Raw genomic sequence first — 15,389 nt, forward strand, 5'->3', positions numbered from 1 at the left:
GTGCAAGGCAGTGGGTGATGGCTGTGGTGACAGTGTAGACGGGCGCCCAAGGCCGAGTCTCAGGCCCCAAGGGCATGCACAGCCTGGGCTCACCCACTTTCCACCTGCAGGGGCGCAGGGCAGGGGTGGGAACGTGGGTCTCGTCCCAGGGCCACACCCTCCCCCCGCCGGAGCCGTGCGTGCGTCTCCGGGTACTCCCCGGAGCAGGTGTCCTGTGAGGGGCGGCCGTGTGCATGGCGTTGGACTCCACGCGGGGACGTCACCGTGTGCATAAAGGCATCGAGGGCACGGGGCATCTCCGGTGCCACCGCGCCGGGGACCCTCCTGGAGGCTCTGTGCCCCGCATTCACCCCGCGAGTTACGAGGGCCAACCCCGGAGGAGACGGCTTGTCTCGTCTTCCGGAGAGCCCTGCACACCACATCCCGTCCCAGCTCTGGAGACCGGACGTCTCAGGTCCAGGGGGGCAGGACCACTGACGTCCACGGGCTCCGGGGAAGGTCCCTCCCGCCTCTTCAAGCATCTGGGGCCCCAGGCGTCCCCAGGCTGGTGGCCGCGTCCCTTCCGTCTCCGCCTCCGCCCTCACGGGGCTCCTCCTCTGCGTCTGCAGCTCCTCTCCTGTCTCTTCCTGTCGTTGGATTTAGGGCCACCCCGATGCAGGAGGTCACGTTCTGAGCTCCTGGACGGATACGGGTTTGGGGTCACTACTTGGTCCCGGACAGCCTTGGGCACTCATACGTGTAGGGTCGGTGGTCTGTCCAGGTGCCCGGGTCCCAGAGGGCTCCTTGGGTGAGGCGAGGTGCACGAGGTCAGCCCACACCCTGGGAGGACTCGCACGTGGCTCAGCGGCTGTCACCCGGGGGGAGGAGGAGGCTGAGAACCGTCCGGAGGGCGCCTCGGGGCCTGAAGATGTCCGGGACCCCAGTGGTGGCAGCAGCCGGCCATCGTCGTTCACGGGACTCGTCGTCAGCAGCCTGTGCTCCAGCTGGAGGCCCTCCACCCGCGCCTCCCGCGTGGCTGCCTGCCGTGTGCGGACGTGGGGAGTTGTGACATTTTGGAGAACGTGAGCCTGGAGGAACCAGAGTCACCAACCCGTTTGGAAGCCCTTGTGGTTGCTCCTGGAGGGGGGGCCCTTTGCCATAGCAGCACGGGGAGGGGGTGCTGGTGCGCTCCGGGAGCACAGAGGTCAACAGGGGCACGTCTACCCGCGTCTGGGGTCACGCGCGCTGACCGAGGCTGCTCTGCACGCGCGGTCCAGGCTGTCCAGGGTCTCCAGCAGCAGGTGCGCAGAGCAAGGCCGGCGGGCGCTGGGGACCCAGGGGGACTGGGATGGGCCGGCTGAGCGCGTGGTCAGGGTGGGTGCTGGGCGTCCTGCACCGCTGCAGCGCCCCGTCCCCCAGCGGCGGCCTGTGCGCACCTGCAGCCCCGGGGGGGCGGCGCGGGGCTCAGAACACGCTCTCCTGCCTCCTGAGGGCCGGCCGGCCCGGGGCCTCCAGCCCGTCGCCGTGGCCGCTGGACATGGAGCGCGCCGACAGCGTCCGCGGCGAGAACAGGCTGTCGCGCCCCGCGTCCCGGCAGGTGGCCGGCAGCGGCCCGTAGCCCAGGTAGCGCCGCAGGCGCAGCTGGAACTCGCGGGAGGCGAAGTAATACACGAAGGGGTCCAGGCAGTTGTTGACGCAGCTGAGGCACAGCGTGAGCTTGTACACGTGGTAGTAGCTGCGGCCCAGGAAGAGCCGGCTGACCATGTGCACCAGCAGCACGAAGTTGTTGGGCGCGAAGCAGGTGACGAAGGCCAGCAGCACCACGAAGGCCAGGCTGACGGCGCGGCGGCGCTGGCCGCGGCCCTGCGGGTCGGAGGCGCGCAGCAGCGTCAGGATGGTGGCCGTGTAGCAGGCCACGGTGACCACGAAGGGGATGAAGAAGAGCACGATGAAGAGCGTGAAGAGGAAGATGGCCCACATGGCCACGCTGGGCAGCATGGTGGACTTGAGCACGTCGAAGCAGGTGACGATGCCCAGCTCCTCCACGGCGTAGGTGAGGTCGGTGCGCGCCAGCGGGGACAGCGCCACCAGGAGCAGCAGCCACGCGGCGGCGCAGGCGGCCACGGCGTAGCGGCGGCGGCGCCAGGGCGCGGAGGCCAGCGGGTACACGACGCCCAGGAAGCGCTCCACGCTGATGCACGTCATGGTGAGGATGGACGAGTACATGTTGGCGTAGAAGACCACGGTGACCACGTTGCACAGCAGCTCGCCGAACACCCAGTGGTTGCCGTTGCGGTGGTAGTAGATCTGGAAGGGCAGCACGCTGGCCAGCATCAGGTCCGTGACGCTCAGGTTGATCATGAACACCACGGACGGGGACTTGGGCCCGATGTGCCGGCACAGCACCCACAGCGAGAACAGGTTGCCCGGGATGCTGACCACCGCCACCAGCGAGTACACCACGGGCAGGGCCACCGCGATGACGGGGTCGCGCAGCATCAGGATGGTGGCGTTGTCCGGCCCCGACACGTTCATGTCCATGGTGGCGCCGCTGCCGCGGGACGCGGGTCTGCAAGGCAAGGGGCGCTCGGTGAGGGATGCGGGTGGGGCTGCCCCATGCGCTCCCCGCGCTTCGCGGCCGCCCCAGGACCCGGAGCGGTGCGGTGCTTCCCCGTGGAAGCCCGGAGGACGTGCGCACACGGCAGCATGCCAAGGGACTGACCCGGTTTCTGGGTGCAAACCCTGGCCGGGTCGGGGGGCACCCCGGGGCCCGCTGGCTACGACTGCTGCCCTGGATGGCCGCTCAGGGGCACTGAGCCACCGCACGGACACCCCACCACCTGCCCCGCTGGCACCCTGTGCGGGGCGGCCCTGCTTCCTCCGCCCTTGCGCCTCACAGGACGATGGCTCTGCTCCCCCGCAGCGGGGACCCTGATCTTGGGGGATCATCATCACCGATGGGGGTGGGGAGGTTGGAGACCCCGACGGGCTCTGAGAGGGGCGCACGCACACCCGCAGGGTGCTCATCACCGACTGGGGGGTGGCTTTGGAGACCCCGACGGGCTCTGAGAGGGGCGCACGCACACCCGCAGGGTGCTCATCACCGCCGGGGTGGGAGGGGCTTTGGAGACCCCAACGGGCTCTGAGAGGGGCGCACGCACACCCGCAGGGTGCTCATCACCGACTGGGGGGGCTTTGGAGACCCCGACGGGCTCTGAGAGGGGCGCACGCACACCCGCAGGGTGCTCATCACCGACTGGGGGGGGGCTTTGGAGACCCCGACGGGCTCTGGGAGGGGCGCACGCACACCCGCAGGGTGCTCATCACCGACTGGGGGGGGCTTTGGAGACCCCGACGGGCTCTGAGAGGGGCGCACGCACACCGCAGGGTGCTCATCACCGACTGGGGGGGGCTTTGGAGACCCCGACGGGCTCTGAGAGGGGCGCACGCACACCGCAGGGTGCTCATCACCGACTGGGGGGGGCTTTGGAGACCCCGACGGGCTCTGAGAGGGGCGCACGCACACCCGCAGGGTGCTCATCACCGACTGGGGGGGGCTTTGGAGACCCCGACGGGCTCTGAGAGGGGCGCACGCACACCCGCAGGGTGCTCATCACCGACTGGGGGGGCTTTGGAGACCCCGACGGGCTCTGGGAGGGGCGCACGCACACCCGCAGGGTGCTCATCACCGACTGGGGGGGGCTTTGGAGACCCCGACGGGCTCTGGGAGGGGCGCACGCACACCCGCAGGGTGCTCATCACCGACTGGGGGGGGCTTTGGAGACCCCGACGGGCTCTGGGAGGGGCGCACGCACACCCGCAGGGTGCTCATCACCGACTGGGGGGGGCTTTGGAGACCCCGACGGGCTCTGGGAGGGGCGCACGCACACCCGCAGGGTGCTCATCACCGACTGGGGGGGGCTTTGGAGACCCCGACGGGCTCTGGGAGGGGCGCACGCACACCCGCAGGGTGCTCATCACCGACTGGGGGGGGCTTTGGAGACCCCGACGGGCTCTGGGAGGGCCGCACGCACACCCGCAGGGTGCTCATCACCGACTGGGGGGGGCTTTGGAGACCCCGACGGGCTCTGAGAGGGGCGCACGCACACCCGCAGGGTGCTCATCACCGACTGGGGGGGGCTTTGGAGACCCCGACGGGCTCTGGGAGGGCCGCACGCACACCCGCAGGGTGCTCATCACCGACTGGGGGGGGCTTTGGAGACCCCGACGGGCTCTGGGAGGGGCGCACGCACACCCGCAGGGTGCTCATCACCGACTGGGGGGGGCTTTGGAGACCCCGACGGGCTCTGGGAGGGCCGCACGCACACCCGCAGGGTGCTCATCACCGACTGGGGGGGGCTTTGGAGACCCCGACGGGCTCTGGGAGGGGCGCACGCACACCCGCAGGGTGCTCATCACCGACTGGGGGGGGCTTTGGAGACCCCGACGGGCTCTGAGAGGGGCGCACGCACACCCGCAGGGTGCTCATCACCGACTGGGGGGGGCTTTGGAGACCCCGACGGGCTCTGAGAGGGGCGCACGCACACCCGCAGGGTGCTCATCACCGACTGGGGGGGGCTTTGGAGACCCCGACGGGCTCTGGGAGGGGCGCACGCACACCCGCAGGGTGCTCATCACCGACTGGGGGGGGCTTTGGAGACCCCGACGGGCTCTGGGAGGGGCGCACGCACACCCGCAGGGTGCTCATCACCGACTGGGGGGGGCTTTGGAGACCCCGACGGGCTCTGGGAGGGCCGCACGCACACCCGCAGGGTGCTCATCACCGACTGGGGGGGGCTTTGGAGACCCCGACGGGCTCTGGGAGGGGCGCACGCACACCCGCAGGGTGCTCATCACCGACTGGGGGGGGCTTTGGAGACCCCGACGGGCTCTGGGAGGGCCGCACGCACACCCGCAGGGTGCTCATCACCGACTGGGGGGGGCTTTGGAGACCCCGACGGGCTCTGGGAGGGCCGCACGCACACCCGCAGGGTGCTCATCACCGACTGGGGGGGGCTTTGGAGACCCCGACGGGCTCTGGGAGGGCGCACGCACACCCGCAGGGTGCTCATCACCGACTGGGGGGGGCTTTGGAGACCCCGACGGGCTCTGGGAGGGGCGCACGCACACCCGCAGGGTGCTCATCACCGACTGGGGGGGGCTTTGGAGACCCCGACGGGCTCTGAGAGGGGCGCACGCACACCCGCAGGGTGCTCATCACCGACTGGGGGGGGGCTTTGGAGACCCCGACGGGCTCTGGGAGGGCCGCACGCACACCCGCAGGGTGCTCATCACCGACTGGGGGGGGCTTTGGAGACCCCGACGGGCTCTGGGAGGGCCGCACGCACACCCGCAGGGTGCTCATCACCGACTGGGGGGGGCTTTGGAGACCCCGACGGGCTCTGGGAGGGCCGCACGCACACCCGCAGGGTGCTCATCACCGACTGGGGGGGGCTTTGGAGACCCCGACGGGCTCTGAGAGGGGCGCACGCACACCCGCAGGGTGCTCATCACCGACTGGGGGGGGCTTTGGAGACCCCGACGGGCTCTGGGAGGGGCGCACGCACACCCGCAGGGTGCTCATCACCGACTGGGGGGGGCTTTGGAGACCCCGACGGGCTCTGGGAGGGGCGCACGCACACCCGCAGGGTGCTCATCACCGACTGGGGGGGGCTTTGGAGACCCCGACGGGCTCTGGGAGGGGCGCACGCACACCCGCAGGGTGCTCATCACCGACTGGGGGGGGCTTTGGAGACCCCGACGGGCTCTGAGAGGGGCGCACGCACACCCGCAGGGTGCTCATCACCGACTGGGGGGGGCTTTGGAGACCCCGACGGGCTCTGGGAGGGCCGCACGCACACCCGCAGGGTGCTCATCACCGACTGGGGGGGGCTTTGGAGACCCCGACGGGCTCTGGGAGGGCCGCACGCACACCCGCAGGGTGCTCATCACCGACTGGGGGGGGCTTTGGAGACCCCGACGGGCTCTGGGAGGGGCGCACGCACACCCGCAGGGTGCTCATCACCGACTGGGGGGGGCTTTGGAGACCCCGACGGGGCTCTGGGAGGGGCGCACGCACACCCGCAGGGTGCTCATCACCGACTGGGGGGGGCTTTGGAGACCCCGACGGGCTCTGAGAGGGGCGCACGCACACCGCGCGGGAAGCCCCCCTTCCATCCCAACGGCCCAGCACAGCACCTCCTCCCTCATGCGAACGTCCACGACCACGGGGAGAGGTGGAGGGAAGAGTGCACACGAGTGTCACATGATTGCTCCTCTTCTGAGCTTCAAGGCCACGATGCGCACGCACCTGCTCAAGGTACCGCGGCCGTGCACCTGCCCCGACGAGCACACGCTCGCCTCCCGTGTGGCTTCAAATCCCCCAGGCCCCGGCCTCTCGGAGCCACACAGCACTACGGAACCTGGACTCGCAGGTCCGCAGGTCGGGGCCCTGTCCCCACGGCCACCCGAGCCTCACCTCTGCGTGCTGTTCTCGGTCGCCCCCACGAGGCACTCTTCTGCCTGCTGGTGGAGCCCAGGGGCACAGGGGCGCAAGTGTGCCCGGAGAGGCGGACCCTACCTAGACGGGTGGCCGATGCGCCCACCAGGCCGGGCTACAGCGCGCACCAATGCAGCTGGGTGTGCGTGAGGCGGTGGCCGTGCAAGGGTTTCATAGCTGTGGCCCCCGGAGCACAGGCAGACGCCTTGAAGGAAAGAGGCGATGCTGTAGCCTGTGGTGGGCCTCGTCTCATCAGGGGAAGGCCCGAGGGTGCAGCCAGGTTTCCCAGAGGAGAAGGTGTTCAACTTCCAGACGGCCCGAGCTCTCTCCTGAGGCTCCCGCCCGCCTCCTGCCTGCAGATGTCACGCTCGCGCCGCGCAGCCGTGTGGGCCAGGCCTCGACGGAAGGTTTTTTTGTATCTGTATATGCCTCCATACATGCAGGTCCACACACACGCACACACGTGTTCTATTGCACATGTTTATACATGCGCATGCACATACACATGGCCTGTTGTGTGCGCATTGCGTCGCATGTATGTGCCCGCGCATATTGTGTGTATATGTACGTGTGCACACATCCAGGTGCATGCATGTACGTACACACACATTGTCTTGTGTATTTATCCTGTCGCATATGTACGCATGATACACGGATACGTGCATCTTGTGTATTTATCTTCCCGCAGACGCGTGCATGGATATTGTGATGCATATGTGTGTACGTGCGCACGTCCTGGTACACATTCATCCTATCGCGTACATGCATGTGTGCACACACACAGACACGCACATCTTACTGTGTATTCACCGTATGGCATACACATGCACGTATATGGACACACACCCTACTGCATGTTTATCCTGTTGCAATCCCCCTGCGTATTTATCCTGTCGCATACGCACGTGTGAATATAGACACCCACGTCCTATGGTATATTTGTTGTCGCGTGCATATGTGTGTATACACGTATATCCTAGTGCATATTTATCCTGTTGCAAATAGGTGTGTACACGCAGCCTACTCTGCACGCATTCGACTGTATTTACATGCATACACACATTCGATGTTGTAAATACATGCATGCACACACACGTCCTATTGCGTATTTATCTTATTGCATATGTATGTGCACACGCATTGTATCGCATATGTACCCTCTTTCATGAAGATGTACGTGTAGCCACATGTATGCCCAGTCATATACGCATTCCATTGCATACATGTAGCCTATTACATGCACATTTGTATACACACACATGCAATCCTCTTGAATATTTGTCCTGTTGCACATAAATGTATATGCACACACATACCCTATTGTGTGTGCATTCATATGTATATACACATCCAGATGCATGTATTGCGTGCACGTCTTATTGCATCTACATGTATGTATTTCTACACACACATCTACCCTGCCATTTGTGTATATACATATGCACACACACACACCTTATTGCATGTACGTGTATTTATATGTGCACACATATATATACCCTATGGTGTGTTCATATGTGTGCACACACATATATCCTAGGTGTGTTCATATGTGCACACACACATATCCTAGGTGTGTTCATATGTGCACACACATATCCTATGGTGTGTTCACATGTGCACACACATATATATCCTATGGTGTGTTCATATGTGCACACACATATATCCTATATGTATCCTGCCTATGCAGAAGCTCACAGCACACGCGCGTATATTCTCTTACTTCACGTCCTGCTTTCCACATCTGTGTCTATATAGGCACAGGCATGTGTCCTCCGGCACGCGTGTCCTATTGCACTTAGACGTGGTATGGCGGTGCTCTGTCCGTACATATGTACGCAGCCTGCAGCTGCAGCAGCCCTGTACGTGCAGGCACACGTGCAAGCCATCTATGGACGTCAAAGCCATGTGCATCCATCTGCAGCCTTTCGGGTCTGCTTCTCCGGAGAACCCGCGGGGATGCAGCGAGGGTGGCCTGCAAGGGGCCTCGTCGGCGCTGGGAGACCATGACCAGGTGTTCATTATCTTAGTCCTGATTCTCCCATAGGAGACAGGGGACAGCCCCATGTGCCCCTCACTGGCGTCCCCATGGCAGACGGTGGGCGTGGCCGCAGCTCTGGCCTCTGACCTCTCTCCCCAGGTCTCTGGAGAGGCCCGGCCCATGAGGACATAGGTGCTGCTCCTGGGGGACAGGGTCTCCTCTGATGGTGCGTGTCGCCCCGGGACCCCAGGCGCTGTGCATGCACACCCTGCCTGGGACCTCTGCACCCAGGGCGCTTGCCCCGTGCTGCCGTAGGCCGTCCTGGGGTGAAGGTCCCTGGGCCTTCATTTGCATCAAGGTGAGACGTGTCCAGACGCCTCCCTGAGGGCTTCCCTGCCGCGCTCATGCAGACACCTTCTCTGCTGAAAACCCCGGCGCGGTGCATCCCGCGGAGCCGCGCCCCTGCAGCGCCCAGGCAAGCACAGGTGGACACAGACCGAGGCCGCTTCTCTGCAGAATTGCAGCAAAATCATTCTGTGCCAGGAGGCGCTTTTCTGGGCGGCTCCACAGCACCTTCCCACGGCTTACGTGTCTATGTGCATCTTCGCAACAGGGACCCGGCATCATGCTGGGGCCTGGCGTAGACACGGGTGCTCAGTCCCAGGGTCCAGACACAGAGTCCAGCTCCTGGCTCTGCAGCTGGACCCACCCAGGACCTTGGGCACGTCCCCGGCGCCGCAAGCCCAGTGCTTCTGGAGCTCTGCAGGGCAGGCACGGAGCACCCCGCCAGCTGTAGGTGCCGTGGGATGGGGCCTTGAAGTGCAGATGCCCCTGAACATGGGCTGGAGTCCCCACAGGGGGACCCTGGACACCGAGCCCCCTCTGCCGGCTGATTGGGCTTGACTATCTTGCGGCCTGATAAAGCGCACAGAGAAGTATGCAAACCTGCACACCCCTGCTCTGGGGGAGCCCGGCAGCAAAGGGACCCAGACCCTGGGGCGCCGGGCTCATGGTGGACACGTGGTGGCGTGGGCCTCAGCACACAGGAGGGCGCCCCAGAGATGGCGCCGGCCTCCCCCGGGGGCCCCGCTGCACCCTCTGTCGCTGTGATGCCCGCCGGCCTGGGCACTGGCCGCAACGCCCTAGGGCAGTCCCTCCGGGGTGTCTGCTTGCGGGCCGCTGGAGAGCCCCAGACACGGCCTTCAGGGTCCATCTACGTGCCCCTCGGCTGCCCTGGGGGGTGGCGTGGGTTCCTGCCGCAGAGGCCTGCCACCTGCCGCCCGCATCTGCATGGACAGGTTCCTCAAACAGGCTTAAAAACGGCCCCGGGTTTCACTTTGACTGTGACGCTTTCTGCTCTGCTCACGGGGTGGCTCCTACTGTCACCCGGCGCCCACCTCTGTCCACGGAGCGGGCGGGGGGGGGGGACACACACCAATGCCTTGCAGGGTGCAGAGCACGAGCGGGGACGACGCTCTGTGCTCCGGGGATAGGCAGGCCGCAGGCACGTGTGCACCACGGGGACGCATGCATGGCCCGGCGCCGAGCAAGTGTCCTGGGGCACGGACGTGCACGCAGGAAACCAGCCCCCGGGAACGCCGAGCCTTCCCGCACGGGGCGGGAATTGGGGGTGGGAAACTGTTTCCCTTTCTGCTTCCGGAGGCGAGCGCAGCAAAGAGGGACGAGCTGATCTATTGTTGTCCTCCCAGGTGGCGGCCCGGGAGGCGCCCATTTGCATGCTGTGCAGCCGAGTTGAAAGCAGAGGTGCGCGCGCGGCAGGTGGCGGAAGATGACACCCCAGCTCCCATGTGTCATCTCAGGACGACTCTCAGCCCGCTGTGGCTACACAACCCCCGCTGCGGCCTCGGGGCGTCTGGGCCCCCGCAGCGTGGCCGCCGGCCCAGCGCCACGGGTGATTAATAAAGAAATCAGCTCTTGCAGACCCGGCTCCTGTGACACACGGGCACTTGTGGTTTGGGCCCGGCTGGTGGCGGCGGGTGGGCGGCAGGATGGAAATTTTACCAACGGAGCAAAAAGCGGGCGAGCGGAGGGGGCTCCTGCAGGGGGGCCTCGGCGGGCGGCCGGTCAGCCTGTGCCCACAGGAAATGCCCGCGGTGTCAGCGCCGGGGCGCCAACGGCCGACGCGCTCGGGCCTGGGTCGGCCGGATGCCCCTCATTTCTTTAAAAAAAAAAAAATTTTTTTTTTTTGGTGTTTCACACCTTCACTGAGATATGATTTACATATGGTCAAGTTCACCCGTTTGAAGTGGACAATTCTGTGGTTTTGAACGTCTTCGCAGATGTGCCGGCAGGAGCACAATGTGACCCCTGAAGGAAAGCCGGGCGCCAGGGCCGCGTCCCCGCTGCCACCCCCAGCCCCCGGGGGGGGGCGCACGTCCACGTCCTGGGTCTCCCCGGATGTGCCTGTTCTGGAGCTTCACCGACGCGGGATCCCATGCTCCGTGCTCGCCGGCGTCTCCGAGAGCGTCGTGCTCTCAAGGCCCATGCTGGGGGCAGCAGGGGTCCGAGCCGGGGTCCTTTCGGTGGCTGAGGACGCCATGCGGTTCATCCATCCTTCCGTGGATGGGTCGCATCAACCTTTGGGGTTATTCCTGCTGCTTGGTGACTGTGAACAGGGCTGTTGGTTTTACCCGCAGCCCCGGACACGCCCCACCCCACGCGAAGGCTCACAACACGGAGCACGGGGGTCCTTTGGGTCAGTTGAGGTGAGGCTGACTCAAGGGTCTGGGGAAAAGCAGAGGGCAAATGGGTGAAGAGCATCAGTGACTCAAGCTCTTGAGAGCTCCTCTCAGGGCCCCGGAGTGTCCTTTCACTGTCAAGACTCATGTTTCCTGAGCGCTGGGGGCCGGCCCGGGTGCTGCGCTCACGGCGGGGACAGGAAACCACCGGCCAGCCCCTTGCACTGCAGGCTGGTCGCCCTTCGGGGTGTCTTGGTTCTTGGCAGCCCTCACGTGGTGCCGTTGGAGGATCCACATGCATGGTGGCTTTTGAACGGATATTCATCCTCCCCAGCTCTGGAGACCAGAAGTCGGAGCTGCAGTGGGGCAGGGCTGTGCCCCCTCCGGAGGCTCCGGGGAGGGTCCTTCCCGCCTCTTCCAGCGTCTGGGGCCCCAGGCATCCCCGGGCTGGAGGCCGCGTCCCTCCCGTCTCCGCCTCCATCCTCACGGGGCTCCTCTGTGTCTGCGGCTCCTCCTCTGTCTTTTCCAAGGACCCCTGTCGCTGGACGTAGGGCCACCTCGTCTCAGAGCCTTCATGTCATCCCATCTGCAAACACCCTATTTCCAAACAAATCACATTCCCAGGTTCTGGGGGCCACGTGTTTGGGGGCCCCCACTCAGCCCACCGTACGAGGTGTCAAAGACGAAAATATTCCTAAGAGCTGTTTGTAGTATTTTCTGGGTCCTCCACCTTCAACGGACAGACAGAAGCGTCCGTCAGCAGTGACTTCTCTTCAGGCGTCATCAGCGTGAGAACCACCCTCCGAGACCCAGCCAACTGGGTGCAGCCAACTGCTGCTGACCCTCGGAGCACCCGAGGGCCGTGCTCCCGGCTACAGCGATGGCCCCGCCAGTGCCGAGGGGACTCGGGACGCCCAGCCCGGGGGTTGGAATCTGACCGTGACACCCAGAGGTTCTGGGCATTCGCATGTGGCCCTCGGGAAGCTGTGCACCCCCTCACCAGCCTCGTCTGGGACACCACCTTCTTGCCCAAACCCCGAGACATGCCCAATGTCTGTCATGTGATTCAGGAGAGGAAGCTGCTGGGTTTTCTGGTCAACCATGGGCCACTCACCAAAGACACAAGAAAGTGTGTGGTTGTCGTGGGCTGAAAGGTGCCTCCCCCAAATGCATGTGTTGAAGTCTTAATTCCCTGGACCTCAGAAAGTATGTGACCTTCGTTAGAAAGAGACTTTGCAAGTGTCCAATTAGGATGGGACCAGACTCCAGTATGCCTGGCGTCTCGATGAAAAGGGGGAAGTCTGGACACAGACAGGCACATGGGGAGGATGCCACGTGGAGATGGAGGCAGAGATAGGGTTGGTGCTATGGTGCACGGGAGGCCCCACCCCTGGGTCATCTATCTATCCATCCACCCGTCCCTGTCTGCTTTTCTCTCTCCCTTCATCCATCCATCCATCCCTCCCTCCATCCATCTACCCTCCATCTATCCATTCATCCATCCATCCATCCAATGATCCATTCTTATCTTCTATACATCCATTGGTCCACCCTACCCATCCATCCATCCAACCATCCATTCATATTTTCTATCATCTATCTATCCATCCAACAATCTACTTATCCATCTATCCATTCATCCTTCCATCCATTCTTATCTTCTATCATCTATTCATCCATTCATCCATCCATCCATCCATCCATCCTACAATCTACTCGTCAGTTCAACCATCCAGCCATCTATCCATCTATATCATCTATCTGTCCATCCATCCATCTACTTATGCATCTATACATCTAATAATCTACTCATCCATCCATCCATCCATCCATCCATCCAACAATCTACTCATCCATTCAACCATCCAGCCATCTATCCATCTATATCATCTATCTGTCCATCCATCCATCTACTTATGCATCTATATCTAACAATCTACTCATCCATTCAAGCATCCAACCATCCATCCATCCAACCATCCATCCATCCATCCATCCATCCATCCAACCATCCATCCATCCATCCAACCATCCATCCATCCATATCATCTATCTATCTATCTATCTATCTATCTATCTATCTATCATCTCTCTATCCATCCACCTATTCATCCATCCATCCACCCACCCATTTCGTTGGTGCTGTTTCATGTTGCATTAACATTTTACATCCCTATGTCACAAAATCTTTCCCACGATGCCTTCTATATTTTATACCTTTCTCAGGTTTAAATACCGACTATCTTATATGAAATATGTCTTTCCCATGCTGTAACTATAAAATATTCTCCTTCCTCTTTTCTGACTGCTTTTACAGTTTTTAGTTTCCCGTTGTCATCCTCGGGCTGCTGACCAAGTGTGTTATAATTGTTCCCTGTGTGCTGTCGCACAGAGGAATTGTCATCATGTGTGCGCCTCACCTCAGCCTGGTGTCTGCTGAGCAAATGTATGATGGATCTAGGAAAACACAAGATAAAATCAGAAACTAATGGTACCCGAGAGATCCCTGAGCTCACTGGCCCATCTGAGCTTGACTGTTCCCCCAACTGGGGTTGTAAGCCATCACCTTAAGGTGCTACAGCCTGTGTAGGAGAGAGGAGAGAGAGATACCTGCAACCCCAACACCTCCTTACCAGATGTGGACATTGACCAACCGACCCTAGGGTTGACCTGGAGAGGCAAACGACCAACATAATGTTGAAGGAAAAGCATGACTTCACTACTTACTATAAAGCAACAGCAGTGAATACAAGGTGATATTCTCAGAAGAAGACACCAATAGATCAATGGAGTAGAACGAAGGCCCAGAAACAGCCCCATCAATAGAGTCAACTCATCTTTGACCAAAAAGCCAGGGCAATCCACTAAAGCAAAGATAGTTTCTTCAACAGATGTTGCTGGAGTAACTGGACATCCACATACAAAACCCCAAAACTTAAAAAAAAAACACACACACACACAAAAACCCAAGAATGTAGACACAGATCTTACATCCTTTGGGGGAAAAAAAAAAGGAACTTAAAATGGGTCACAGACCTGAGTGCAAAATACAAAAGTACAAAAGGTCTCCAAAAGAAAAGAGAATCCAGATCATCTCGGGCACGGCGGTCGCCTTTTAGACGGAACGCCAAAGACACGATGCATGAGAAAGCTAACGGATAGGCCGGACTTGATCAAAATGAAGAAAGGATAATGTCAAGAGCACGTGAAGACAACACGCAGACTCAGAGAAAATATCTGCCAGAGACACATCTAAAAATAAGCTATCTGTCTATCTATCTATCTATCTATCTATCTATCTATCTATCTATCTATCATATACAAAGAACTGTTAAAAGTCAACGATAAGAGAAGAAATGGCCCCATGTGACCCCATCTGAAAATGTGCAAAAGATCTGCGTGACAGCTCGGCAAAGAAGCCGTATGATGGCACAAAGGCCTCCGGGAAGGTGCCCCCCAGGCCCCCAGGGTGCGTCACACAAGCACCCCCATGAGACGGGGTATCCTAATGCCTGGGGTCTGGGAGCTCTGCCAACGGCAAGCGCCAGTCAGGAGGCCTGCGGAACGGTGGTCCGCGCGCGAGGGGCCTTGTGCAGGGGCCCTGTGCCTTGCCGGCGGCCTCCCGGTCACTTTGCGGGCTGTGACGGGCGCTTCACTGAGTGTGACAGGATACAGCCCGTGCCTCCCCACCTCCAGGTCCCCGATCTTTGTGGACTCGGGTCTCAAGTTTGCTGCCACCTCGCCTCCCGGCGAACAGTCTGATCTGAGACTTCAAAGGGGTGAAAGAGCGGCAGTCGTGGGGACAGCTGGCGGGTGAGGGCGGGGGGTAGGGGACGCGGGCCCGGCCGTCTGCTCAGATCACGGTGCAGGAATCGTCCCCGCTAAGCACACACGCTCACGTGACGGTCTGCTCGCTCTCTGTTCTCCTATTTCCCTCTGCATTGCACAACCCGGAGCGCGCCGTCCGTGACGGGTGATTTGCATGCCGAGGTCTGTCTACATGCGTGTGGACTGTGCAGATTTTAATCTACACCTCATGCAACGTAGCAGCCGCGATCGCAATCCTTCCCGCCTTCTGCGTCTTTTTTTTTCCCAGGGTGGGACACGACCGGAGGGCGACCTCGCCAACCAGAGACCCGATTCTCTGAAATACAACCAGCCCCTTGCTTTCTGCTTGCCTGACATTGTTGCTTTGGTTTTGTTTTAATTTTTTTTAATTCTTTTCCAC

The 15,389-nt window shown here is 61.8% G+C and overlaps 1 protein-coding gene across 1 annotated transcript in view; it reads right to left on the reverse strand.

The window, feature by feature from the left end:
- Positions 1-345: 345 nt before the first annotated feature.
- The window catches only part of P2RY8 (P2Y receptor family member 8), a 37,385-nt gene continuing 22,341 nt past the window's right edge, over positions 346-15,389 (reverse strand). Inside the window, exon 2 of the mRNA XM_055338765.1 lies at positions 346-2,548. Coding sequence (XP_055194740.1) covers positions 1,444-2,520 — 1,077 coding nt within the window. The 5' untranslated portion in view covers positions 2,521-2,548 and the 3' untranslated portion in view covers positions 346-1,443. The remainder of the gene's footprint in view (positions 2,549-15,389) is intronic.

This window comes from Nyctereutes procyonoides, unplaced genomic scaffold (genome assembly GCF_905146905.1).
Source record: "Nyctereutes procyonoides isolate TBG_1078 unplaced genomic scaffold, NYPRO_anot_genome, whole genome shotgun sequence".
Taxonomy (NCBI): domain Eukaryota; kingdom Metazoa; phylum Chordata; class Mammalia; order Carnivora; family Canidae; genus Nyctereutes; species Nyctereutes procyonoides.